The 26,346-nt window shown below is 37.0% G+C and overlaps 1 protein-coding gene across 6 annotated transcripts in view; it reads right to left on the reverse strand.

Moving 5' to 3' along the window:
* Window positions 1-943: 943 nt before the first annotated feature.
* MGA (MAX dimerization protein MGA) overlaps window positions 944-26,346 on the reverse strand; it is a 59,464-nt gene continuing 34,061 nt past the window's right edge. For 5 of the 6 annotated variants that reach the window (XM_039323885.1, XM_039323887.1, XM_039323886.1 and 2 more), the window contains 10 exons: window positions 25,806-26,294; window positions 19,995-20,273; window positions 15,966-17,920; window positions 12,975-13,099; window positions 12,073-12,121; window positions 10,262-10,444; window positions 8,972-9,083; window positions 7,719-7,964; window positions 6,836-7,012; window positions 944-4,703 (listed from right to left, as the gene is read on the reverse strand). In XM_039323885.1, the coding sequence (XP_039179819.1) occupies window positions 3,490-4,703; window positions 6,836-7,012; window positions 7,719-7,964; window positions 8,972-9,083; window positions 10,262-10,444; window positions 12,073-12,121; window positions 12,975-13,099; window positions 15,966-17,920; window positions 19,995-20,273; window positions 25,806-26,294 (4,829 nt within the window). In that variant the 3' untranslated portion in view covers window positions 944-3,489. The remainder of the gene's footprint in view (window positions 4,704-6,835; window positions 7,013-7,718; window positions 7,965-8,971; window positions 9,084-10,261; window positions 10,445-12,072; window positions 12,122-12,974; window positions 13,100-15,965; window positions 17,921-19,994; window positions 20,274-25,805; window positions 26,295-26,346) is intronic. The other variant, XM_039323888.1, reaches the window with a different exon arrangement.

The following is a 26,346-nucleotide window of genomic DNA, read 5'->3' on the forward strand; positions in this document are numbered from 1 at the left end:
AACCTGGTTTAGAGGAATGGCCCAGACACCAATTGCCCTGGCTAGTAAGTGAACCACAATCAGGCGAATCCCCAAATTATCCAGAAACTGGCAATATATAAAACATGAAGATTTTTCTTTACATATACTAGATGGTCTGAGGTGATCTGAACCATTTAGATTTGAGATAAAGCCTCCAAAATTCAATGCCCGTAAAATACAGAAAAGTGCTCAGGGATTTAATCAAAGCTTTCTACACACTGCCACTAAAAGAAAATTGAGTCAAAAATTATCTTTGTTCTATCTTGAACAAAAGATTTAATATACTGACTGGGAACTGAATTTGAATTGAGGAACCCTGATGTAATGGCACATGGATAGGATTATTATAAGGTTGTACAGAACCAAAAAGTATGGTACTATAATACTAAATTCCACCTGTCTCAAAATGTGCTGTATGAGCTGGAATTCTTTTGAACTTTGCATGAATTCTCTGCACTTTACACAAGAGCTTTTTGCCTCTCGACACCCATATAAAAACTTTGTGTTGATCCAAGCAGAGGAGTCTGAAGTGTTTATCCAATGGAGAAGCTGAGCTGTACATTTCTAATACTTTTGAGAAAGATTGCTAGGTCACATAGCCCCATGAAGGAGTGTGTGCGTCTGTTTTAGTACAGCTGAGAGAACACAAAAATAATAGAAATGGTTCTGGAGAGGTTATTTCAATATGCTATCATTATGCTAAAGAAAATAAATGTTAGGAAATGTAAGTGGCCACATTTATTTAAAGACTAAGGAATGGGCAAAGCTCTCCAAAGTATTCTGGAATATTCCAAGCAAAGCTCTGTACAGGAATAGAATCCTCAAAGGTGACTGAGACAATTCACAATTAAGAACTCAAATCAAACTGTTAGCAATCTTTATCACAATAACAATGCTAAGATTTAAAAAAAAATTCAAAATATTCTTTTTTACAAGGACTAATTTTATTCCAGAATTTTATCAATAAAACTCAGTACAGTCTGTTATCCTCTCAGCTTCTCCTCTAGTTTCTGGTCTAGAAATAATATTTCAAAACCATTTTCTAGTTAGAGACTATTTTAATTACACAGATTCTCCTCTCAGTATTCAGATAGGCTTTATGGTTCAATAACTACAAAAATACAGTTTTTAGTAGATACAGAAAAAGAAGAAATATAATAGAAACATAATCTAACATTGTGTTACTAAAACATCAGTCATTTACAGATGAATTAAAAATCAATTTTACAAGCTTGCTTAAAATGAAATGAATCAATTGTCAGAGCTGATTAGAAAATACTTATAAAATTCATTCTCACATTATTCCTAAAAAAATTATACATAATTGTTATCAAGGCTACTTTTGAAATACACAGGGAATAGTCTTGTAGTATTATTTTTAAAAACTTTAGAATTGAGCACTGAAATGCAGATGAAAACTATTCAAAGAGATGACTGGGTTTCGGAATTTTAGAGTTCTGTGTATCACACTTGAATGTTTATATAGAAATTTTCCTGAAATCCTTTACTGCCTATTTACATTATAATGCACTGCATCTTTAAAATAGTCATAATAGAGGCCAAATGATCATAGTTGTAATGATAAAATTTGTTCTAAAGTGAAATGTGGAATGGTAGGATTTTCTTTAGGTACTATAACTCAGAAAACAAGCAAATACTAGGAAAAAGGAATGAGAAAAGAATGAAAAAATGTTATGTTTTAGTCAAATTTCTAGTGTAATGGTAGTTCTATAAAAGAAAGGGTTGGCATAATTTGTTTTATGTTTATTTAATATAGGTAAGCAAATTGCCACAAGCCTTCTTCAGGCTTTTTCACCTGAACAAGCAAGATGTCTGAGTACAGGATTTTATACAGTCAGAAATCCTAACAACAAGGAGTTGATGTACTCATAAGAGCTGCCTTGATTTACAGCTCTACATACAAGGATCCCATCAGTGCCAATGTTCATACAACATCTGCCAATGTCTCTGGGACAGGCTCCTCAGAGGAACCACATTCTCAGTTGCATGTCCAGAAAAAGCATTTAAAAGGCTTGTGTTCCATTGCAGTCTGACCCTTAAATTAAAAAGGTCAGTCAGATTTTATTTAAATAGTGATTTATGAAAGTTCTTTTCATGTCCTAAGGCACTGACTGAAAACAGTGAATCAAGAAACACAAGAAAACCTTACAATAAACTGAAATATAGCATAGGGGAATATGTGCAGCTGTGAAGAACAACACATTGTTTAGTATACACTGCTTAGAACTTAGACAACTTTTCCTTTCTAATATTACAAAGCTTTTAAATCAATAGCATTTGATAAAGGGAAAGCTACACCTGTAATTCAGTTAACTGTCTGAAGATTGAACAGCCAGTGCAGATGAACACAGCAATGTTATTTCTCTAAAAACCTTTGAGAAAAAAGAGTTCAGGAGCCACTTTTTTTCTGCATATATTTTTTAAAGCTCAGAAATAATTCTGACTCATGCCTGTTTGTTACATGTAAACCTTTGTGCCATAAGCACATCAAATTGCTCATTTTTCATACCTATACAGAAAACTGACTTTCAACCGTTAATTCAATCCATGTGATAAGAGAAGGAAATATGCAAATATTAATAAATGAAGAAAGCTTTAACATTTTATGGTGGGGTAACAAGAAGCATTACCTTTCTTAATGAATTTACATAAAATGCCTAAGTTTTAAGGTTTCCTATAACAACTTTTTCAAAGCATTCAAATGCTTCACATTTAACAAAAAATAGATCATTTACAATCATTTGGAAACATTTAATATCTTTTCCTAGATGAAAAATGTCATTATTGTACATACTTACAAAAATCTGTATACAAAAATATAAATCATTTACATTATGAAATCTCACACTTCACATGCTTTACAGGAGGACCCCAAAATTAAGCAACATTGTATTACAGAAAACACTTTGTTGCTGAAATGCTTTCATCGGAGCTCCTGAACACATAATATATTTATACAAAGCACTTACATTCCTGATTTTTTAAAATACTTTAAAAAAGATATTCTGTGGCAATGTCATAAAAAGGAAATAACTATGACAACTTCCCTGCCAATTTAAGAGCAACTCCACTGGAGCTTAAGCAAAGCAGTTAAAATCCTTACTACATTATGAAGAAAATAATTTAATTCTGCATTTTTTTTTCTTCCCAGAATGAATGCTCTCAAACATGTAAACTGTTCAAGAGCCTCAACATATTTTTACAAGAGTTCTACCAAAATAACAGATAAATGAAGCATTTGCATTATTCATCTATCTGGATAGTCTCTTAATTTTTTGACTTCTTAACCTCTAGTACAAAATTTTGTTTTCATAAATTACATGCATACTTTTTACAATATATGGCAATGTAATGCAAGCAGCCAAATGCATATGTGTATCCTACATCTAGATTAAATTTCAAAAGTCAGAAAGAAAGCATTAAAATCTGAAGTTAAAGTGACCATAATTAATCTGATTTTGTCACTGCAGTTGCTTTTGTGTTTGTTGCTGTAGAATCCTGATTTGGATTAGTCGCCGACTGTGCCAATTTCTTCTCTTTTGGAGCAACAGGTGCCAGTGCAGGCATCACTTTAGTACTTTGTCCTTCAGAATGTAATGAGTGATTAGCAGTTTTTAACCCCAGTGGTGCCAATTTGGGCATAGGCCTCCATGACATGTCAGATGTGCCAGCTTCTAAATTAGTTTTCATATGAAGAACGGGAGGTGAAACACTTCTTGTCTTTGCTGAGGATTCCTCGTTTTTTCCACTTCTGTTCATTTTTAACAGGTTGGAATTTCTGTCCTTTACTTCGGAGCCTAGCATGATTTTTAAAGCATCAGGTTCTGATGAAACGTCTCCGGCATTTCTATTACCAACAGGAAAATCATCATCATCCAAGTGAAGTAAGAGAGGAGTTATGGAATCACCATTGTCTTGAATCATAGAAAGATCCTTAAAATTCCCACCCATTGTACTAAATTGGAAGGCAGAGCTACTTGCTGAATTTGATTCCTGCCGATTTTCCGTATCTGCTAGAGAAAAGCTAGAACTCAGGGGGTTGGAAAGTTCTGGTATGTCTGAAGCATCATCACTCAGTTGCTGATTGAGGAATGCAATTTCATTCAGAAGTGAGGTCAGAGTTTCATCTGTATCATCATTTTCCTCTATATCTATTGAACTCCTTGTATCCACTGTTGGTTCGTGTATTACAGAAGCAACTTGCTGCAGTTCCATTTCTGACCCAGAGTCCTTGGCTTTGTTAATCTGTAGTTTTTGGAATGAGGGATTCTTTGATTTTTGATAATCTCCTCCTCCTCCATCTACCTCTTTGGCCCATGTCTGGCTTACAGTTAATTCTTCAAAGCAGAGCTTTGTTTCTGGGAAGCCCTTTAAACTGGAGACATTTAGTATTTGTGGAAAACTGTATTTTTCCTGAAGCAGATCTTGTGTTGTTCCAATAATATTTCTCTCTTTTTCAGAACCTTCTTCGTTTTCTTTGCATTTATGATTGGATGTTTCCTGAGGTAAAACTTGCATGGAAAACTCAGATGCTCGGGAATCTGTACTTAGCATTGTATGAGGTCCTTTATTTGCATCCAGATTTAAATAAGTGTCTTCTTCAGTAGCTAGTGATGTCACATTCACGATTCTTGGCATCAAGAACGAATCTTCATTTTCTGCTAGAGCCAAAGAAAACAAAATCAATCAGATTACTGATTGAAGGATTCCAATATTATTCCAATCATTCTAGTCTGCCTCCAAACTAAAGTCACTAGCCTCTTCAACAGATTTCCCCTCCTCCGTACTGTCTCCCCCAAGCATGTATTGTGTGTGTGAGTGTGTGTGTAAGGGGGGGGGGAGAGGGAGAGAGATTCAGTTTCTATAAAACAAAATAAAAGTGGGTAAATTCCAAGTGGTGGGCTATCACAAAGATACAAATCTTGAGTACTGGTGCCCATTTGGTTTACCAGCAATAAGAGCAATATTTCCCATGAGATTAGTGACTGATGGTTTCCCTGCCATTGAGGGCTAGCAAGTCCAACTAAAGGAACAGATAGAAACATTCTACAAGCCCTCCAAAGTTATGTGAATCAACTAATTCAAAGCACCCATCAGAGTGCTATTATGACCCACAGAATGCATGTAATAAAGGGCTGATGCAGAGAAGCAGTGGTGGTTTTCTTCTGCCTTGCTCATTCAAATGCTATGAGTTCAAATTTGTGAGGTTGTTGGTAATCATGGACTATCTGGCCTAAGAGGAATAATTAGAAGAATAGAAGTGTATTCCAGAGTTCCAGAGAATAAAGCCCATGAAGTAATAAAAAAAAAAATCATAGTGTATCAAAAGTCCAGAGAAAATGACAAAGTTGGTCTCCAAACTTGGAATGCCCATGTGATGAAATGCCAAACAAGCACTGGGAAAACAGAAGAGGGAAAAGGACTGTTGCAAAAGAGGGACCTCAGTCCAGAGGAAGGGAGAAGCATGAAATTCACAGCTACTCCATCTTAATCATGGTAGGTATAGGTCAGGGGTAGGCACCCTCAGCTCTTTTATGACTATGCTGACTCAGGAATTCTGGGAGTTGAAGTCCATGAGTCATAAAAGAGCCGAAGTTGCCTACCCCGGTATAGGTTGAACATGATAATTGCTTTGACAGCCTTTCAATTATCCTATTAGCAAAAAAAAAAAAAAAAAAGATTTTTTTTCCTGAGTTTGGTAGTCTCCCAGAAGAATAAAAATTATAGAGACAGGTGTACACATTCATTTTGGAATGAAAGAGATCTTTGCCATCCTTAGTCCAAACCTGACTCTTGAACTGCAGTTGTCCATTGCAGCACAGTCTGTCATAGTTAGCAGCAGAAGAGCTAGCAGCTAGAGACAGTTTCACAACATGGACTGCCTCAGCATGGAAAAGTAATGATTTCTCACTCAATGTCAGAAAAATAAATCAAGAAGGAGGAAGCTTTTGCCCAAAGAAAACACTGATATTTTGCTAAGCAAGTTTGAAAATGCCTGCTTCAAAGGGAAAGAGTAACGTTTTAGTTGTCATTCTTTTCTTACCAGAAGAGATTGAGACTGATCTGAAAGTGGATTTAAAAATAACAGGCTACAAGAATGATACAGGAAAAGATTCTACACTGGACATACAACTCCACCCTCCCTCCACAAAAACAAAACAAAATAAAAACTAGCTAATGTCTTAAGAGATATGGCGAGTTGGGTAATTTTCCCATGTTAGTTTTACAAAAGAGGCTTCTTAAAACTTTGAAGAATTCTGTGAGATGGACAAAAAAAAAAACACAAAAAGAAATCAAATTCTAGGATAGTATTGATGGGACTAAAGATCAAGATTGTTAAAAGAACAAGGAAGAAATATAAAGTTGGTTTATTTGATTAAGGTTAAATAGATCTGTTGTTATCTTTGGTAACCCTTAATGGAATTGTGTTGATCAGGATTGAAATCACAAAGCTTTAAGGATGTATTTATAGGTAAGAGTTAGAATATGGAAAGAGAACATCTGTTGTATTTTAAGATGTAATAAATTCTAAAATTGTTTATACTTATACGAAGGAGGAAATCATCCCTTTATATTTTTATTTTATTTTATTTTGACATATCCTTATTTTTTGTCTTTTCTTTTTTTCTTTCTATTTTTTTATCTCTACATCTTCTATTTTTTATGAGGACTACCTATAGATGAAACAAGTGATACAAAATTTCCACTTTGTGGACATGGACAATTTAATAAATTTCATGTCAGAAGCAAGGCTAGGTTCAACTTAATTTTTTAAGTTGTTTTCTCATTTTACCTGACTGCTCTTTTTCATCACTGCTCTCAGCTTCTGATTTTATTTCGGCTTGTAGAAGTGTAGAAGGCAGGGCAGTAACCTGTCTTGGCACCAATGAATTCCTGAATGCCAGAACCTGGCCATTTGTAGTCACTAAAAGGTTGGCATTGGTTAATGTTATAGAAGGAGGTAGGTCTCCTGTAAGAAAGCCATGATAAAGAAATGCTAGGATAAGTACACAAATAACAAAGAATTCTATTTATCTTGGCATTCCCTTTATGTTTATTCCCATAAACTACTACTGTTTTCCTATAACAACACATTTCAGAGCATACTTAAAATTTTAAACATCAAAAGCAAAAAAAAAAAATTAAAGAAAACTTTAAAGCAACTTTGCAGTACCACTATAGTATTTCATACACCAGAGTGGATGCTGTGTTTATTTATTATCTTTCTATGCTGATAAATAAATTACAGGTAGTCCTGTAATTGGGACTGGAATTACTATTGCTAAGTGGCAGTCATAAAGTGTGATGTCCCTTGACCATGCTATCTAGTGACGACAGTTCCAGTTGCCATCGATAAGTGAGGAGTTCACAGGACTGCAATTTCTAATTTCCTGCTGGTTTCCCGTTGACTTTGCCTGTTGGGCAACAAATGTCAGAAATCACGCTCCTGTGACCATGGAGATGCTGAGAAATGCCATTGCAAGTTTGAACAGTTACTGAACAAGCAGTCATTAAGAAGGACCACCTCTGTATCTTATTTCTTTTTCAATACCAAGGTTGTAATTGTGTAACACAGCAATGCATTTTAGACATGAGATGCACTATGTTCAAAAATATCTTATGGTGAGAAACTTAATTTTGTTTAGATCAATTATTCCTGTGTTTCTTTAGCTTACCTGTGACATGGTTTCCTTTCCTGGAAAGTATCAATGGTTTTGTACGTTGGTTGGATAAGACCACCGGCTTCACCTCTCCAAGGACAGAAGTGGGATCGTTTTCCACTGAAGGACTAGCAGTCTCTGTGGTTTCAATGATCTTCGCAGGATCTTTTTGTTCACTCTGCTTCCCTTTTAGAACCGCGACTGCTTTCTGTTTGGCATAAATGTATTCTAACTTCTTCAAAACTACTTCTTGTGTCTTTCCTAGAGGTGAAAGTAGTAAGTTTCTCTTTCATAATTAACATACTTACAAAAGTCTAAACTTGCAAGGGAAATTATATGCTAGCCCAAATGCAATTGTTTTTAATCTTTCTTTCTCCATCATAAACATTCTTGGGGTCTCGGTGGAGTAAATTACGATTACTTATTAGATTTTATTTTTAATCCTGCCTTTCTATATATAATTGAAGGGTGTGAACATACCTACTATTCCTGTCTCCTATTTTCCCCACAACAACAACCCTATGAGGTTGTTGACCTGGACTGAGAGAGAGTAACTGGCCCAAGGACATCCAGCTGACTTTTATATCTAAGGCAGACTCAGAACTCAGGGTCTCCCGGTTTCTAACATCTTAACCAATATATCAAACTGGCCCTCAGTTACATAATATTACTGCATTATACAGGTAATCCTCAGCTTACAACCATTTAGTGGTTATGAACATTTAGTGATCATTACAAACGTTCAGTGATCCTTCAAAGTTACAACACTGAAAAAGGGACAAGACTATTTTTCACACTTACGACTGTTGTAGCATCCCCACGGTCACATGATCAAAATTTAGAAGCTTCGCAACTGGCATGTATTTATGACAGTTGCCGTGTTCCACAGTCATGTGATCACTTTTTGCGACCTTCTAATAAGCAAAACCAATGGGGAAGCCAGATTCACTTAACAACCATGTTATTAACTTAGTATCTGCAGTGATTCACTTAACAAGAATGGTGAGAAAGGTCATAAAATGGGGCCAAATTCAATTAACAACTGTATCGTGTTGTAACAGAATTTTTAGAGTCAATTGTGGTTGTACATTGAGGATTACCTGTATGGAAAAACCAGTTCATTGTGTTTTATGGTCGTAGCTTCAGTTCATAATTCCTTGAAGGTTTTCCCACCTTCCCCTCTGTAGCAGCTTCCAGCTTCTATTTTAGGACCATTCATATATTTGACAACTATACTTCAGTTGTAGTATGTCTCTCTGACATCTCACCTGAAAGTGCAGATACTTTACGAACCAAAGTATCCTGCGTGTGCAACAATAAGTTCTTTTGTCCTGTGAGTTTGTCTGCTTGATCGGTCAGACCCTGGATCTCTTCCAAGGCCTGAAAAACAAAGTATTTTTAAATTCCAGCAGAATATATCTGAACAGCAATGGCTTCTCATCTTCATCTCAGTAAATTATTTGAAAAAAAAAAAAATATTGAAAGGAATGAAAATTAAGCAAAATAGGCTCCAAGTCAAATGCTAGCACAAAAAAGGGGCAATTATGCAGGTTTTGTTTTAGCAAAAAATGCAACAAGGAAGCAACTGATCAGTTAAACTTGGCAAAATCTCCAATTTTCGTTCATATAACAGGATAATAGAGTTGGAAAGGACCTTGGAGCCCTTATAGTCCAACCCCTTGCTCAGGCAGGAAACCCTTTACCATTTTAGTCAAATAGTTGTCCAATCTCTTTTTAAAAGCCTCCAGTGTGGGAATACCCACAGCCTCCTGAGGCAAGTCGTTCCACGGATTAATTCGCTTAATTTCGCTGTCAGGAAATTTCTCCTTAGTTCTAGATTGCTTCTCTCCTTCACTAGTTTCCAACCATTGTTTCTTGTCTTGTCCTTAGGTGTTTTGAAGAATAGTTTGACCTCCTCTTCTTTGTGGCAGTCCCTTAAATATTGGAACACTACTATCATGTCACCCCTAATCCTTCTTTTCATTAAACTAGACATTAGGCACTTCAAGATATTTTCAAGGAAGTTTAAAAAAAAATTCAGAAAAAATCCAGATAACTAAAAAGTATTATTTAAAAAAAAATAACACTGGAATTAGAAAAAGGCATGGCATTGCTTAAGTTCCAATTTCCAATTAGCTTACTAAGCTGCTAATATCTAGTCAATCTAAACTGATCTCAAAATATAAAACAGAATTGAATCCTAGTTAGTACTTGGTTGGCAATCCAACAAAGAATACCAGTATTGCAAACTAGATTGGGAAATTTTAAAAAACATATTGGAAGAAGACAATGCACTGTTTCCATAAAAGTTAGAGATATGTCCATAATATCACCAGGAATAAGCCTATGTTGAAAATGGCTTGAAATAGACTATTATTTCACTTGAATTGGGCGGGCAATAAATTTAAGTAAATAAATAAGAAAGCAAGCTTGCATAGTACTAAATAAGTCTACTACTAATGTTAAACAAGATTTTTCATCTTTTTTATATTTAAAATCAATTCTGTCCAGTTTTTTTTTCTTCTTTGATATGGCAATACAAAACACAAAATACTAACTTGTTTTAAGATGAAGCATTTGGAAACCTTTGGAAAAGCCTGCAGTCCTAATGTTGCTTTCAATTTTTCAAAGAGTCCCCTCATTTCTTTTCTACGGCGACGTTCGTTTGCTGTGTGTGTTTGCCGATAGTTAGCAAAGGCCTTCTCTTCATTCTTTAGCTTTTTACTGGAAAACTCAGATTGCTAAGAAAAGACAAATCTGATCTTGTGAACAGTTTAAAATACAACACAATAAAACTGTGATACTTATAATTAAACAACACGTGGCACAAACGCACCTGCAGCCATCAGGCTTAAAGAATTCTTTCTGGATCATGAAAATTGGGGTTATCTTAAAAGCAGCAACTGACTGGAAATAAGACTTATTCCTGAGGATACTCATTGGGGGAGGAGAGCGGGAAGAGAGGTCAGGGCCTTAGGAGAATGCTTACTATTTATCTATAGTCCTTGTGAACTGAGCTGGGCCTGTGAACTGAGACTGCCAGAGTCTGTTCTGTAACAATCACCACTGTGAATCATTTCCTAAATTATCTCATAGCTTTCTATTATGTCAAAGCACATATAAGTAAACTTCGACTTATGTTCAGTTGCTTAGCGACCATACAAAATTACCATGGACTTTGCAAAAGAGATTTACAACCTTCCAAAAACCACACCCCATGTGGTCACATGACTGCATTCTGGGCACTCTGCAACCAGTCAACAACAACAACAACAACAACAATAATAATAATAATAATAATGTTGGAAGGGACCTTGGAGGTCATCTAGTTCAACCTCCTCCTCAGGCAGTGATGGCGAACCTTTTAGAGACTGAGTGCCCAAAAACTGCCTCGCTCCTGCCCTGTCCCCATGTCTCCTGCCCGCAGGGCCACCCACCACCTCCACGGCCTGCCATAGCAGATCGCCCAGGTGGCCCAGCAGTGTCATGGTAGCCACGCCCTCTGTCTGCGCCCCGCAGCATTATCTGTATGCGATGGGGCACGAGGGTGGAGTTTTGTCCCCACTGCCCGGCTGCCATGTCCTTGGCTGCACTGCTTTGCACAGGCTGCGCCTGGGGCAACTCTCCTCCAGGGGGAGGCTGCTGGTGAGGAGGGAGCCACGGGGGGTGGCAGGGCTGGGGCGACGGCGTGCATGCCCACAGAGAGGGCTCTGAGTGCCGCCTCTGGCACCCGTGCCATAGGTTCACCACCACGGCCCTATACTATTTCAAACAAATGGCTGTCCAATCTCTTCTTTAAAACTTCCAGTGTTGGAGCATTCACCACTTCTGGAGGTAGGTTGTTCCACTGGTTAATTGTTCTAACTGTCAGGAAGTTTCTCCTTAGTTCTAGGTTGCCATATTTATGACTGTTGTGGAATTACATGATCATGTGACCACAATTTATGTTTTTGCCAGATTTACTTATGGTTTTTGGCTAAAACTGCTCCATAGCAAACAATGGGTCCACTTAACAACTGCAGTGTTTGCTTAATGACCCACCACAAAAAGGGTTTTATAATCTAGCAATCACATGCTGACCATGTGTGACTTACAACTGAAATTCCAGGCTCAGTTACAGTCATAAATCAAGGACTACTTTTATTCAGCCTTCCCTTATAAATTTAGGAAGAAAAAATTGATGATGTTATATTCCCACATGATTATCAGCAGAAAAATATACACAGATAATGACAAGATATCATGGAAAGTATCTTAACTGCTAGTTTCAAGTTTATTCTACTTTAGAAATAGCTAAGAATAAATTAGTTAATCTTTACACCGAGAATATTCTTTTCTATTAAACCCAGAAAAATGAACATGACTCTACCTTATGTCGCTTGGTAGTCATCTTATTAGAATGGTTACGAACCAAGTGCCTGATAGAGAAAATAAACCAGTTTAGTTCCTGGGTTTATATTCTGGCATTACCTGAAGCTAAATGAAGAATTAAAAATACAAAACATAACTATAGAAAATAAACCTTGAAAATATAGTAAACCCAATCAGTTTAAAAATGCCAAAAGTAATTTATTCCCTCACAAAAATATGCTTGAGGCAGAATGAAAGACTGGAGCAAAAGAGGAAAAGGAGCATGGCTGAGTTATTCTATGCTGCAGTTATATTTTTCAGGGTTAGCTTTAAAAGTTCTAAATTATTTGGAGGCAAAGTTCCTAAAATAAATTTTCTCACATATGAAACTATTTAGACCCTAATTTTAAAAGACCTTCCCTAAATGCATTCCCCTAAAATAATTCAGTTAAGCAGACACTCTCAGTTTGATATCCTGTCAATGGACGGTCTTTCATAAGAAGTATTTCCTTTTACCATATTATTGTTTCATCTTCAGGGGAAAAACATCCTGTATTTTAAGATTTAAATCCAACTTTGAAGCTCTCAAGATTTTTAAATAGTTTACATTATGTTTCCTGCACTTAGAGTTGCATTTTGTTTATTTTTATTCTTTTTAATGTTACTTGCAGAAATGATATTTTTGGTTGCATGTGGAAATTAAATATAAATTTTACTCCATGCATTAAATAAGCTTCAAGCCTTCCTTTTAAACTGAAATGTATCTTTAAAACAACATGGAAGATTTTTTCCCCTACTATTAATGCTCATTCAGATAAGTAAAACTGTATTTAGACAAAGAATTACACAACAAAAGCCTGAGAATTTGCAAATATGAAATTACAAATGAAATAGTTCATGTTTTTAAAGGGATACACTTACAACTGTTTGGACCTCAAACTATGAGCAGCCGTAGCCTTTAGGCGAGCAAGATGAACTTTTTCTGAAAATTCCTCCACCGTCTCAATATCCACATTCTCCTCAACTTCACTGAATTCACTTCCATTCTGTGACAAAGTAATGAAACACGGTAAATTCTATCAAGAGGTTCCAGTCATGTAAACTATTTAATAACAATTAGTATTAAGAATCTACACTTTAAATAATTACCACAATTCTCAACAATCTCTAATGTATATGAACAGTTATGGCTATATGTCATTTTAAAAAAATAGCAATAACTATGCTATCAAAAGTCAAGATTTGAATAACTGAAGATCTAACAAACAAAGAGTCATTCATAGTGCCAACACAACTATCATAGGATTTACAATGCTGTATTTTAGTAATAGACAGTCTATCAGAGTACTGATGGAATAATCATAGCCAAGAGATTACAATGTTGAAAAAACAATTTTGAAGAAAGAAAAGTGAATAATGGATGTAGACTAATGAAGTTCAAATACTTAAGCTAATTAGAAACAGTAAGTCAGTGAAACAGATAGTTTTATATTGATTTCTTTTTATTGCTTTATGTTAGAATATAAAATATGCTAAAGTACCAATAAAAGCAATTAAAAATATAATAAAAGCTTTAATTCATCCAGTTTTATGAGATGGAGGGGCTGAAGTTTGCTGCTTTATTTTAATTAGACAATAGGTATTTTATTGTATTTACTACAAGAGCCATGGTGGCACAGTGGTTAGAATGCAGTATTGCAGGCTAACTCTGCCCACAGTCTGGAGTTCGATCCTGACCGGCTCAAGGTTGACTCAGCCTTCCATCTTTCCAAGGTCGATAAAATGAGGAACCAGATCGTTGGGGGCAATATGCTGACTCTGTAAACCAGAAAGGGCTGTAAAGCACTATGGAGCAGTATATAAGTGCTATTGCTATATTACTGATTGCTTTGTATCTACTATTTTTAATGAAAGTTTAGCCTATCTGCCATCCAACTTTCTTTCCATTTCAGGCATAGGACCTTTCCTTTATTTTCTTTATGTTAACACTGAAATCTTTTGGGCCACTGGCTATCACCCCAGTTCACCTTTCAAAGTTAGGGTTTTTGTTTTTGGGGGGAGGGGCAGCCCTCAGGTTGGCTCTTGAGGCTGGAGAACTACGAGTTATGAAAAGACTCTTTGTATTTCATATGGACATGATAATTGTTCATTTGTATACTTTATTCCATAGTCAGCTTCGCAGTCATTAGATATCTATTAGTGGATTAGAGAAATCACAAATGAAGAACTGATTACTCGCATCCATTTGCAGTTGTGGACACTTGTGAATTTTTGCAGATAAGCTCTTCGCTCATTTGATCTCTATTCCTTCAGATCTTGTGTTCTTTAGAAATGTAATGTGAGAGCTGCACCTTGATACATGGTATGTATAATGTGGGATTCCTAACAAAGATTTATCTCTTTTAAATCAGGATGTAGAAAAAGGTTAAAAATGAAATTGCATTTTTGTATGGATATCTTTCAAATGGTCCTAGTATGAATTATGTTATATGCAACATATTTTGCTTCTCTAGAGACTATTCAATGCCTAACTGTTGATAGATTTCTAGTAAAAACCAATTAGAATGATTGAACAATCAACAGTCTGCCCATCCCTGCTATGAAAAACTCTTAGAACATTAAGGAAGCCTTTCACATTTAGCTACCTGTTTGATGGGCAGGCTGCATTATGGAATATAAAAGACCATTCATTCTTTGGTAGATATTTCTCTTATTACCTGTCTCTATTACTTTGGCCTCACCTACTGGCAATCATGAACAGGTCTCCAAAAGGCTCCTCCTTGCTTGCTAGAGAAAGTATTTCAGGAAAGCAACTGCTCCAAGAGCTGTCATGATGGTGGAAAGCACTTGAGGCAAAAGCTAAACAACCGTTCCAAAGATCCTTCAAAGCAGTGGTGGGATTCAAATACCTTAACATCTGGTTCTCTGCGTGGATGCAGGCCTGGGCCTCCGAGGCCTAGAATGGACTTCCGGAGGTGACATCAATGCACTTCCTGTGGGCTGTTCTAGGCCTGGGAGGCCTCTTCCAGATCCAGAATGCACTTCCGGAAGTGACATCAATGCACTCCTGGCAGGCCGTTCTAGGCCTGGGAGACCTCCTCCAGACCTCTGAGGCCTAGAACGGACTTCCAGAAGCAGCATGGGTTCAGCCGGTTCTCCGAACTCAACAAAATTTAGCTACCGGTTCTACCGAACCGGTGTGAACTGGCTGAATCCCACCACTGCTTCAAAGACATGAGAGAAAGGGTTTGAATCTTGCCAATTCAAGATAGCATTCAAGTAGTAGCTTTAGGCATTTCAGCAAGACATGTATGCACCAGGGTGGTGGTGGTGGAATTAACAATAACTTTGAGAAAGATATTAAGGTTGACTGCATTTCCATCCCATCCATACATAATCAGCTATTTGTGAAAAAGACATACTGATCTCCAGGACAGAGAATTTTATTATGTACTAAGCTTTGGTTAGCCACTGCTAACATTATCAAAGGATAAGCTGACATAGGAAAGACATTGCTTTTTATAGCCCTTTAAATGTCGGTAATTTGGTCATCAAGAGCGTAATTGGCCCGTCAATTCACCGCCCGCATGTGATTGGCTGTATCAACCGCGATTCAGCTGGGTTAGCCGATGTCTGCCTGGGTCCCATTGCTCTGCTTCCTGCCGCCCGCTTTATGGGCTGAATACGCTTGTCAGTTATCTATTTTTGGATGCTTACATTTTAATTTGAAGCTGATTGTAATTATATCAACAAAACTAAACTACAATGATCTTATTAGAAAGGCAATGGAAATACTGTAGTATCTGAAACCAAATCTTCTGCTTTTAACAGCAATATAACCTTTTCAAATATCAAACATCATTTTGATTGAAGCTGTTAATTAGATAGTTATCAGATTAGTTTTATACTTACCAATATTTCAACATTTACTGTATCCTCACTTTGATATCCAAATGCTTCATCAACCATCTCATTGGCAGATTCTTCTGTTTTTTCATCTTTTTCTGTATCATCCCGGGTAATATCAATAAGAGGCGAGGATTTTTTTCTGTGACACTTGGTTTTCCATGTATTTTGTTTTGTGGATTTTGTTAATTTATCTGCAAGTTCATCAACATCCACACTGATTTTATTTTGTACAGCTAAGGATGGTCCGGATATTTTGCTGCAAGTTTTACTAGTCTTGTGCTCATCTTTCTTATTTTGATTATGTTCCTGTATATCTTTAATACTTTTTTCATAGCTAGAATAGTTACAGCTACTTTGAAAACCAGTACTTTTTTCATATAAATCTTCATGAGCACTATCCAGGTATTCATTTTCTAAGGTATTATTTTTATTTTTGCCAGCATTGATCTTAGCCTTCCCACTTACTTTTTCTTTGTCTTTTTCTTTAGCCACAAAGTCACATTTTTCCTTCATGTTCTGTCTTGGCAATTTTGGATCTTCATTTTTCCATGGATCTAGAGAAGGTTTAGTCTTTGTTTGCAGCTTTTCGGTATTATTTAGAGGAGGGTTGTGCTGAGCTGGTTTCCTAGGTTTCCACCAGGTCTGTTCAACAATCAATTGTGCTTTTGTATCTAATTGTTTTTGTTCATTTTTTGATTCAGTAATTGGATTTTGCATTGATTCTTCTTGTAATGTATTATGGGCAAGAACTTCAATTTCATTACATTTTTCATTAGAATATGAAACTTTATCTAGGGGGTCTTCAACGTCTTTGTCTTGATTTTTTTTCTTAATTTCATCTTCTTCACATTTCTGCTTCTCACTGGTATAGGAGTGGTCTGATTGTATATTAGCCTGTAACATGAGAGCAAAACTGGGTAACTTCTTCAACATTTCAGCATCCTTTTCAATTATTTCTGATATATTTCTGTTACATGTTATTTCTTCAGAATGGAAGTCTGGATTATGCAATAGTAGTTCATTTTCTTTTAATTTACTAATTTCTGTTGTTTGTGAACTTATTGAATCTTCCTCTAACTTATTGGCACTGACCTCATTTTTCTTATGTGAAATTTTAATCTCAAGAGATGCAACTTTCTTTGCAATGGAACCTGAGTCATTCTTCTGCCCTGGAAACTGAAGCAAAGCAAAACTGCCTGACTGTAGAGATATTAGATTATTTATATTGCTTGGTAGCCCACTGGCGTTACATCTTATTTTAGACTGACAACCTGTTTGATCGGAATTGTTTATTCCAGGAGAAATCCTCAGAGTCAAAGTACCAACTGGGGACACCAAACCTGAAGAATTAACAGGTGTTGCTTGAGTTACTGAAGCAGAATGCACAGCTGTAGTTCTCATGTCCTGTAATGTCCAATTTGTGACAGGGGATTCCGAAGCAGCAGAAGTGCCCTCAGTGATAGAAGACGTAAGTATACTAGAAGGAGGCACAGGCAAGAGAGAATTAGTACCATTAGGTGACACTGTGAAAACCGAAGGGGATTTATCGGTAGGGGAAACAGGCGTAGTACAGGATAGAGATGATGAAATTGCAACTGTAGAAGGTACAAGTGTAGTAGAAGCGGTTGTGGGCAACAAAGGAACGTCAGTTATAGAGGTCATGGACAAAAGAGAAGATGTTTCCGTAGAGGGGGATAAAGATAAAGCATTAGAGGACATGGAGAGCATTAAAGAGGACTCAGTGGTAGGAGTTTGTGATAATATTGCAGTGGTTGTGTTTGATGTCCCAGACAAAACAGAAGCGTTCTCTGCAGTTGAGAATCCAGACAAAACTGAAGGAGATGTAGACAGAATTGAAGTTGTAGTAGTGGAAGTCACCGATGGAACAGCAGAAGCCTGACATGCAGATGTTTCAGGAAGCTTAGAAGGTCCAGGAAGTCGGATTCCTACCACAGAGCCTGTAACAAAGAAATTTAAAAAAAATATTATTTCTTGCTAAACACTTATTCCATCTTCCAAAATAAGCATTATTTTTTAATGCAATTATCAAATCCAAGGCAGAAATAAACAAATCCTAATCAGATATCTTCTCACAACTTTTTTGGGTGGCCATTTGTACATTCACCCAAACAGATGTTGTTCTTGCCTAGATTACTGTTTGGAATGGTCCTTCCTGAGCTGCTTTTTGCTGAAAGTGAAGGCAATCTCACTGAGTTTTCTCAATGTAGGCTTTTATTTCAATTCCTTAAACCAGAGATTCTCAAACTTTCTCAGTTCATGATACCCTTAGTGTCTCAGTAATTTTTTCATGGTATCCCTAGGCCAAAACTGTGAACTTATTTTATTTTTTATTTATTTTATGGATGTTTTATTGTTTTAATTTTTTTAATTGTTTTTTTTTTAATTTTAGAACTATATGATGCCCAGTCACACAGTTGAGTTGGGAGACTGTAAAAATTGAATAAATAAAATAAACTACCTTGAGTTAGTAATTTGGGAATCTTTGACAGATTTCCAGTATTGTTGTATTTCCCTTAAAAAGTCTGAAATACTGCATGGCGCCCTTGTCCAGGTAGGAAACTATTGCCTTAAATTATAGCAAATATCCTTAATAGTAGGCAAAAGTACTGAGAGGGGATAAAATTCATTTCAAACAAAAGTGGACAAAACTGCCTAGTTACAAAACATACCTCTGAAGAACTTGCATTCAACCTATAGTGCTACAAAAACATAGATAACTACATTAGAGACTTTTAAACAGTTATATTTTTGTGACTTTCGGCAGTTAACAGAAATAGAAGCATTCATAATACAACAACTTTGACCCAAATAATGAAAGCATTAAAAACATAATTAAAATCCCTGTAATAATTAATACTTTGATAGTTTTGTTAAGTAATTAATATAAATTAAAACTGTCCTTCTGAAAAAAATACAGCAGACACAGCTCAAATAGAAGAACCACCAACTTAAGTCTGGCTAAGGTAAGTAAGCAAATATATTCATGGAGAAAATGGTTTTAAAAGAAAGAAAAAAAATGTGGTTTGGCATTTTTTTGAATAACTCCATATATGCAAGCTAGAAAGCCAATGTATAGAAGTGTCTAAAGGAGTGGAAGAAAGACCATATTCTGTTAATGGGAAGTAATGGTACAATTCAAGGGGGAAAAGAGACGTTCAACTGCAAGGCCATATATTGGAAATAGTTTTGGGGGTGGCATGGGAGAAAACAACCTTCTAGATGTTAATGACTCAATTAGTAGAATATTCTTCTGGAGATGATATGTCCATCACTTACTCTGATAACTTTAAAATTGTTCACAGCTATTACTGAATTCTTCCAGGATGATTTTGATTACTTAACCTGCCAAAATATCATTTCAAATCACATGACCTCTGGACATTGTACCGATACAAAAAACAAACATCAACTTTCTTATTGTTTCTATGTTAACTTGTTAATATTATTACTTTTGCACTAATACAACTTACATTAAAGGAATGTATTTACCTTCTAGTAACAAATTATTTAAGTGCTGAATGGAGAAAATATTCCCAGAAAGTCAGGAGTAAATTAATCAAAACTAAATTTTCCAATCTAGATAGTAGGCATAATCCAGCAAATCCTGAGGAAAATCAAATTTGCGAACACAGCAGGAACAATATGTTTCCTTTTAGGTGAATTTTTAAAAAAGGAAGGGGAAAGCTCTATTTTGCCGTAGGGTTGTTTGGTTCTTTTTGCCTCCCATTTCAATTGCTTTCCAATTTGACTCCCTGTTAAGAGCTGTTCACTAATCTAGAAAAGAGTTGATACAACACTAAGAATTGTGGGGAAACGATTTAGGAATTGAAACTGAAGAACTCCAGGAAGGCCAACCCAACCACTTTCCTATACATACCCGCACACAAGTGCTTATCCATTAGAATGTATTTTAGTATACTAAAACTAGATACATAATTATAGCAGGATCCGCTATTTCAGAATTACTTACACAATCTCATAAAATAGCAAAATATTTGCTGTATTCTATACCTGGATTACGGACCATTATGGGCTGTAAACTGGACTGTGCTCCTGAAGTTTGAAGTTGATGCAAGGGAACAAGTTGGATAATCTGACCATTGGGGTGTCGGTAGAGATTAACAGCACCTGGATGTCTCAAAGGTTGCAAAACTACTCTTTTGCCAGAGGCAACTTGCATATTTTGTGAAGGTCGCAAAGTAGAACAACACTGCTGTACGGGAATCAAAATAAATCGTGTTCCCATACGATACTCTGCTCCACGAGGCAAACCTGGAGGACTTGTAGCACCTGTATTATTGTGAAAAAACATTCTTCTTAGCAAATTCTTACTACACAAGTAAGATTTACAGACTATTATACAAAGTTGAGATGCAAATTTTTCCTGTAATACTGTAGTGCTTCCCAAAATAGATCAAGAAAACTTTTAAATCCTTTTTTGCATTTCAGGGGATTTAAAGTGACAAGAAAAATGCCATGTCTTTATTCCCTCTCCTGATGAAGAAAGAATCTATAGATGGAAGAAGAGAACTCATTATTACCAAACCCAAAGTCTATAAAGGTATATAATAGTACAGTTATAGTAATAACATTAAAAACCAGGCACTGTTGTTACAAAAAAGAAAGTGCATTTCATTGGTATGGCAATATCTAGAAATAACATAATTGATGAGAAAATATCAAAATATTGTGGTTTTCAAACTGAGATTGAAACATTATAGAGGGGAAAAATAATTTTTTCATAACCATTATAATTAGTGAAATACTTAAAGGAATCACCAAGTACTCCACCATTTTAAACTATTTTTGCAGACTAGCTGTTTGGAACAGTATACATGTTATGACAATATATCCATGTTTCCTTAGCTAGGAACTGATATTAATAACAATAAAAAGAACAAAAAATAGAGCTTTTGTGTCTAATTGTGTTTAAAGCCATTGAACTGGAAATTCAAGTCCTGCCTTGGAGAAAAAAACAGCTAAGTGATATTGCACCAGCCACTCTCCACTCTAGGAAGAAGGCAATGTCAAATGTTCCTAAACATTTCCCCCCCCCCCAAAAAATGCAGACTTCTCCATGTAGTTGTTGTTACAACTGAAGAGTGACTTGAACGCAGGTGCATGCACAAACACGCATATTTCCTGCTATCTTTTGGAACACAGACTTCACTATGCCACACTAATGTGGTCCTGAAACTGAGTGAAATTGTACGCTCCTCAAATAGACAGTGAAATTGTAAGAATTCTCAGCAGAAAGGAGGGAAATGAGATTTTTTTTTACAGTGAGGGAAAAAAAATATTTGATCCCCTGCTGATTTTGTATGTTTGCCCACTGACAAAAAAATGATCAGTCTATAATTTTAATGGTAGGTTTATTTTAATAGTGAGAGACAGAATAACAACAAAAAAATCCAGAAAAACGCATTTCAAAAAAATTATAAATTGATTTGCATTTTAATGAGTGAAATAAGTATTTGACCCCTTCACAAAACATGACTTAGTACTTGGTGGCAAAACCCTTGCTGGAAATCACAGAGGTCAGACTTTTCTTGTAGCTGGCCACCAGTTTGCACACATCTCAGGAAGGATTTTGTCCCACTCCTCTTTGCAGATCCTCTCCAAGTCATTAAAGTTTCAAGGCTGATATTTGGCAGCTCAAACCGTCAGCTCCCTCCACAGATTTTCTATGGTATTCAGGTCTGGAGACTGGCTAGGCCACTCCAGGACCTTAATGTGCTTCTTCTTGAGCCACTCCTTTGTTACCTTGGCTGCGTGTTTTGGGTCATTGCCATGCTGGAATACCCATCCACGATCCATTTTCAATGCCCTGGCTGAGGGAAAGAAGTTCTCACCCAAGATTTGATGGTACGTGGCTCCGTCCATTGTCCATTTGATGCAGTGAAGTTGTCCTGTCCTCTTAGCAGAAAAACACCCTAAAAGCATATTTCCACCCCCATGTTTGACGGTGGGGATGGTATTAGAATAGAATAGAGCTGGAAGGGACCTTGGAGGCCTTCTAGTCCAGCCCACTGCTCAAGCAGGAGAACCTATACCATCTCAGACAAGTGACTGTCCAGTCTCTTTTTAAAAACTTCCAGTGATGGAGCACCCATGATTTCTGAAGACAAGCTGTTCCAGTGGTTAATTGTTTTCATTGTTAGGAAGTTTCTCCTTAATTCCAGGTTGCTTCTCTCCTTGATCAGTTTCCAACCAGTGTTTTTTGTCCTATCCTCTAGTGCTTTGGAGAATAATTTGACCCCCCTCTTCTTTGTGGCAGAGATCAACCCCGACTGCTCTTTAGAAGGCCAGATCCTGAAGTTGAAACTCAAGTACTTTGGCCACCTAATGAGAAGGAAGGATTCACTGGAGAAGAGCCTAATGCTGGGAAAGATTGAGGGCAATAGAAGAAGGGGACGACAGAGAATGAGATGGCTGGATGGAGTCACTGAAGCAGTAGGTGTGAATTTAAATGGACTCCAGAAGATGGTAGAGGACAGGAAGACCTGGAGGAACGTTGTCCACGGGGTCGCGATGGGTCGGACACGACTTCGCAATTAACAACAACTTCTTTGTGGCAGCCTCTCAAATACTGGAATACTGCTATCATGTCACCCCTATTTCTTCTTTTCTTTAGACTAACCCAGAGGTAAGCAACCTTGGCTCTTTTATGACTCATGGACTTCAACTCCCAGAATTCCTGAGCCAGCATGGACTAGCAAACCTAAGTCCTGCAGCCATTCTTCATATGTTTTAGTCTCCAGGCCTTTGATCATTTTAGTTGCTCTTCTCTGACCTTTTTCCAAGGTTTCAGCATCTTTTCTGTAGTATGGTGACCAAAATTGGTTGCAGTATTCCAGGTGTGGTCTCACTAGGGTTTTATAAAGCGATACTAATACTTTGCGTGATCTTGATTCTATGCCTGTTTATACAACCCAGGATTGTTATTAGCTTTTTTGGCTGCTGCTGCACATTGCTGGCTCCTATTCAAGTGATTGTCCACTAGGACTCCAAGGTCCCTCTCACAGTTACCGTTTTTGAGTCAGGTCTTACCTAATTTGTACTTATATCTTTGATTTTTCCTGCCTAAAGGTAAAACTTTGCTTTTTTCCACATTAAAACTCATTTTGTTGGATAGGATCCATTGTTTCAGTTTGTCAAGATCTTTTTGAATCCTGAGCTTGTCTTCTGGGATGTTGGCTATTCCTGCCAATTTATTGTCATCTGCAAATCTGATGAATTCCCTTTCTAATCCCTCATCTGTCATTGATGAAGATATTGAAGAGTACTGAGCCTAAGATGGAGCCTTGCAATACCCCACTGCTTACTTCTCTTCATGTGGATGTAGTACCATTAAGGACTACTTGTTGAGTACGGTTTGTCAGCCAGCTACAAGTCTATCTGGTGGTAATGTTGTCTATTCCACCTTTTTCTAGCTTATCAAGCAGTAGATTAGGATCTACTTTGTCAAATGCCTTACTGAAATCTAAGTATACTATGTCTACAGTGTTTCGCTGGTTCTACTAATTTGGTCACTTTGTCAAAGAATGAAATAAGATTGGTTTGGCATGATCTGTTTTTAACAAATCTGGGCTGGCTACCAGTTACAACTTTGTTTGCTTCTAGTTGTTCGCAGATGTTTTTTTATTATCTTTTTTAGGATCTTCCCAGGTATTGATGTTAGACTATTGGTCTGTAGTTTCCTGGGTCTGTTTTTTTTCCCTTTCTTAAAGATGGGAATCACATCAGCCCTTTGCCAATCCTCAGGTACTTCCCCGGTGCGCCAGGATTTTTGAAAGATTCTTGAGGTCATAGGCAGCATTCCTCCTCCTCCAAACATGGCGAGTTGAGTTGATGCCAAAGAGCTCAATTTTGGTCTCATCTGAATGATTCACCCAGTTCTCCTCTGAATCATTCTGATATTCATTGGCAAACTTCAGATGGGCCTGTACATGGGCTTTCTTGAGCAAGGGGACCTTGCGGGCACTGCAGGATTTCAGTCCTTCATGGCGTAGTGTGTTACCAACTGTTTTCTTGGCGATTATGGTCCCAGCTGCCTTGAGATCATTGACAAGATCTTCCCGTGTAGTTCCTCACCATTCTCATGATCATTGCAGTCCACAAGGTGAGATCTTGCATGGAGCCCCAGACGGAGGGAGACTGACAGTTATTTGTATTTTTTCCATTTGTGAATAATCGCACCAACTGTTATTACCTTCTCACCAAGCTGCAATCTTGTCCCTGACATCCTTGGACAGCTCTTCGGTCTTAGCCATGATGGAGAGTTTGGAATCCGATTGATTGCTTCTGTTTCTGATTGATTACCCTTTAAGAGAATACTCCTAATTTCAGCTCGTTACCTGTAAAAAAGATACCTGGGAGCCAGAAATCTTGCTGATTGATCAAATACTTATTTCACTCATTAAAATGCAAATCAATTTATAACTTTTTTTGAAATGCGTTTTTCTGGATTTTTTTCTTGTTATTCTGTCTCCCACTGTTAAAGTAAACCTACCATTAAAATTATAGATTGATCATTTCTTTATCAGTGGGCAAATGTACAAAATCAGCAGGGGATCAAATCATTTTTCCCTCACTGTACATTATTCCCAATTAAAGGATGGAAATCTATTCTTCCAGCAACTGTGCTTGAGATCACTGGGAAGAAGATAAATATGATATGCACATATATTCCACACTTCTACATAGAAAATAATTTACACGAATATATTCTGGGAGCTTCCAAATTTTGTAGGTTTCTAATTCTATTTAATGCCAGCCATATAGCCCATGATCATTAAATAAAATTTTCTTCTTCTGATGGTTCCTATATTTTCTATTGCTCATAAATCTTTTTATATTAACCTGTTAGCAGGGCATTCACACTCAAGGAATGGAGCAATTGCATGCTGCACAAGATTCTGGAGAGTAATTCAAGTTTTCATACACATAAGGATAGTCTTTTTGACCTCATCATATGGAAAGAACAGAAAATGTTAGCTAACAATCACATACTGCAGGGAAGAATAAGGCCAAATAAGTCATTCAGTAGCAGTATCTGAAGAGCAACTGACAAATTTGAATTATAGTTAGCTATATGAATTAAGGATATTCATTTTATATATTTAATTATTTAATATTGCTTAATTTTTTATCAATTATTTTCAGCTTCCACTTGCACAATCCAATGCTTGCTTTTGTTTTTGATTACATCAGCAAATCAAGAAAGGGCCTAGCATGAATAACTTACTTTTATCTTGAGCAATTAAACTATCAGGAAAGCTTCATTATGATGTCAGTATGTCTGTATGTTTAGGAAACATTGCTCTATCTCAGCATTCCCCAACCTTTACAACTTTGCAGCTTGGGGGGGGGGGAAGGGGAACTGGCTTGTGCAAGTGGAGGGCTGGCGCATGGACTTTTGTGCGCCAGCCTGTCACTTGTGCAAGTCGAGTTGCGCATGTTTATGTCGGCCTGCTGCTTGCACAAATTGAGCTTTGTGCATGTGCGATGGCCTGTTATTTGCGCATGTCAAGCTACATGTGTGCGTGCCGGCCCGCTGCTTGTATAAGTCAAGTTGTGTGCATGGGCGCTGGCCCACTGCTTGAGCAACTTGAAGTGTGTGCATATGCACCAGCCCACAACTCATGCAAGCTGAGCTGTGGTGCGCTGGCCCACCACTCACGCGGCCCAGTTTCAAACAGGCCACAGCCCGGTAGTGGGCTGCGGCCTGGGGACATCTGCTCTATCTCATAGGTTGGTTGGCAATGCAAAGATTCAATCAAAACAAACATCTGTAGCAAGAAGTGATGATAAATGTTTTACCCTGCTTTTGATTTGACAAAGGGCTTTTGTGAATTCCTGAGAGTCCAGCAGGTTGAACACAGCTAACTGATGAAGTAGGGGAAGTCACAGTGATTGGGACTACAGCTGTGGATGTACAAACTGAAGTTGAAGACTGAGCAAAAGACATGCTTGTAACTGGCTTTGTTATTTCCATAGCATCCGTGGCTGGGGATATATTTATTTCTTGTTTTCCAACAGTATTTGTAAAAGCAATGTCAGAAGGATGGATAGCATTGTTATTCTGCAAAGGGCTGGAAATTGTTACAGGAAGTGGTGCCACAGAAGTTATAGCAGTTGTAGGAACAACTGTAGTTGAACCAGCAGAAAGTAAGATAGATTTGGTATTAGATTTCTGTGTTCCTGTCAAAGATTGAGATGACCCATTTTCAGAAGCCTTCTTCTGTAGACCTCCAACTGTATTTAGAGAGGTCAACTGATAGGTCATGCCATCTAATAATGGCCGAGGAGCTGAAAAAAAATAAAGATTTTCAAAATCAATATATTAATAATTTTTATTTTG

The sequence above is a fragment of the Crotalus tigris genome, unplaced genomic scaffold (assembly GCF_016545835.1).
Source record: "Crotalus tigris isolate CLP2741 ecotype Arizona unplaced genomic scaffold, ASM1654583v1 scf7180000024286.1529876, whole genome shotgun sequence".
NCBI lineage: Eukaryota > Metazoa > Chordata > Lepidosauria > Squamata > Viperidae > Crotalus > Crotalus tigris.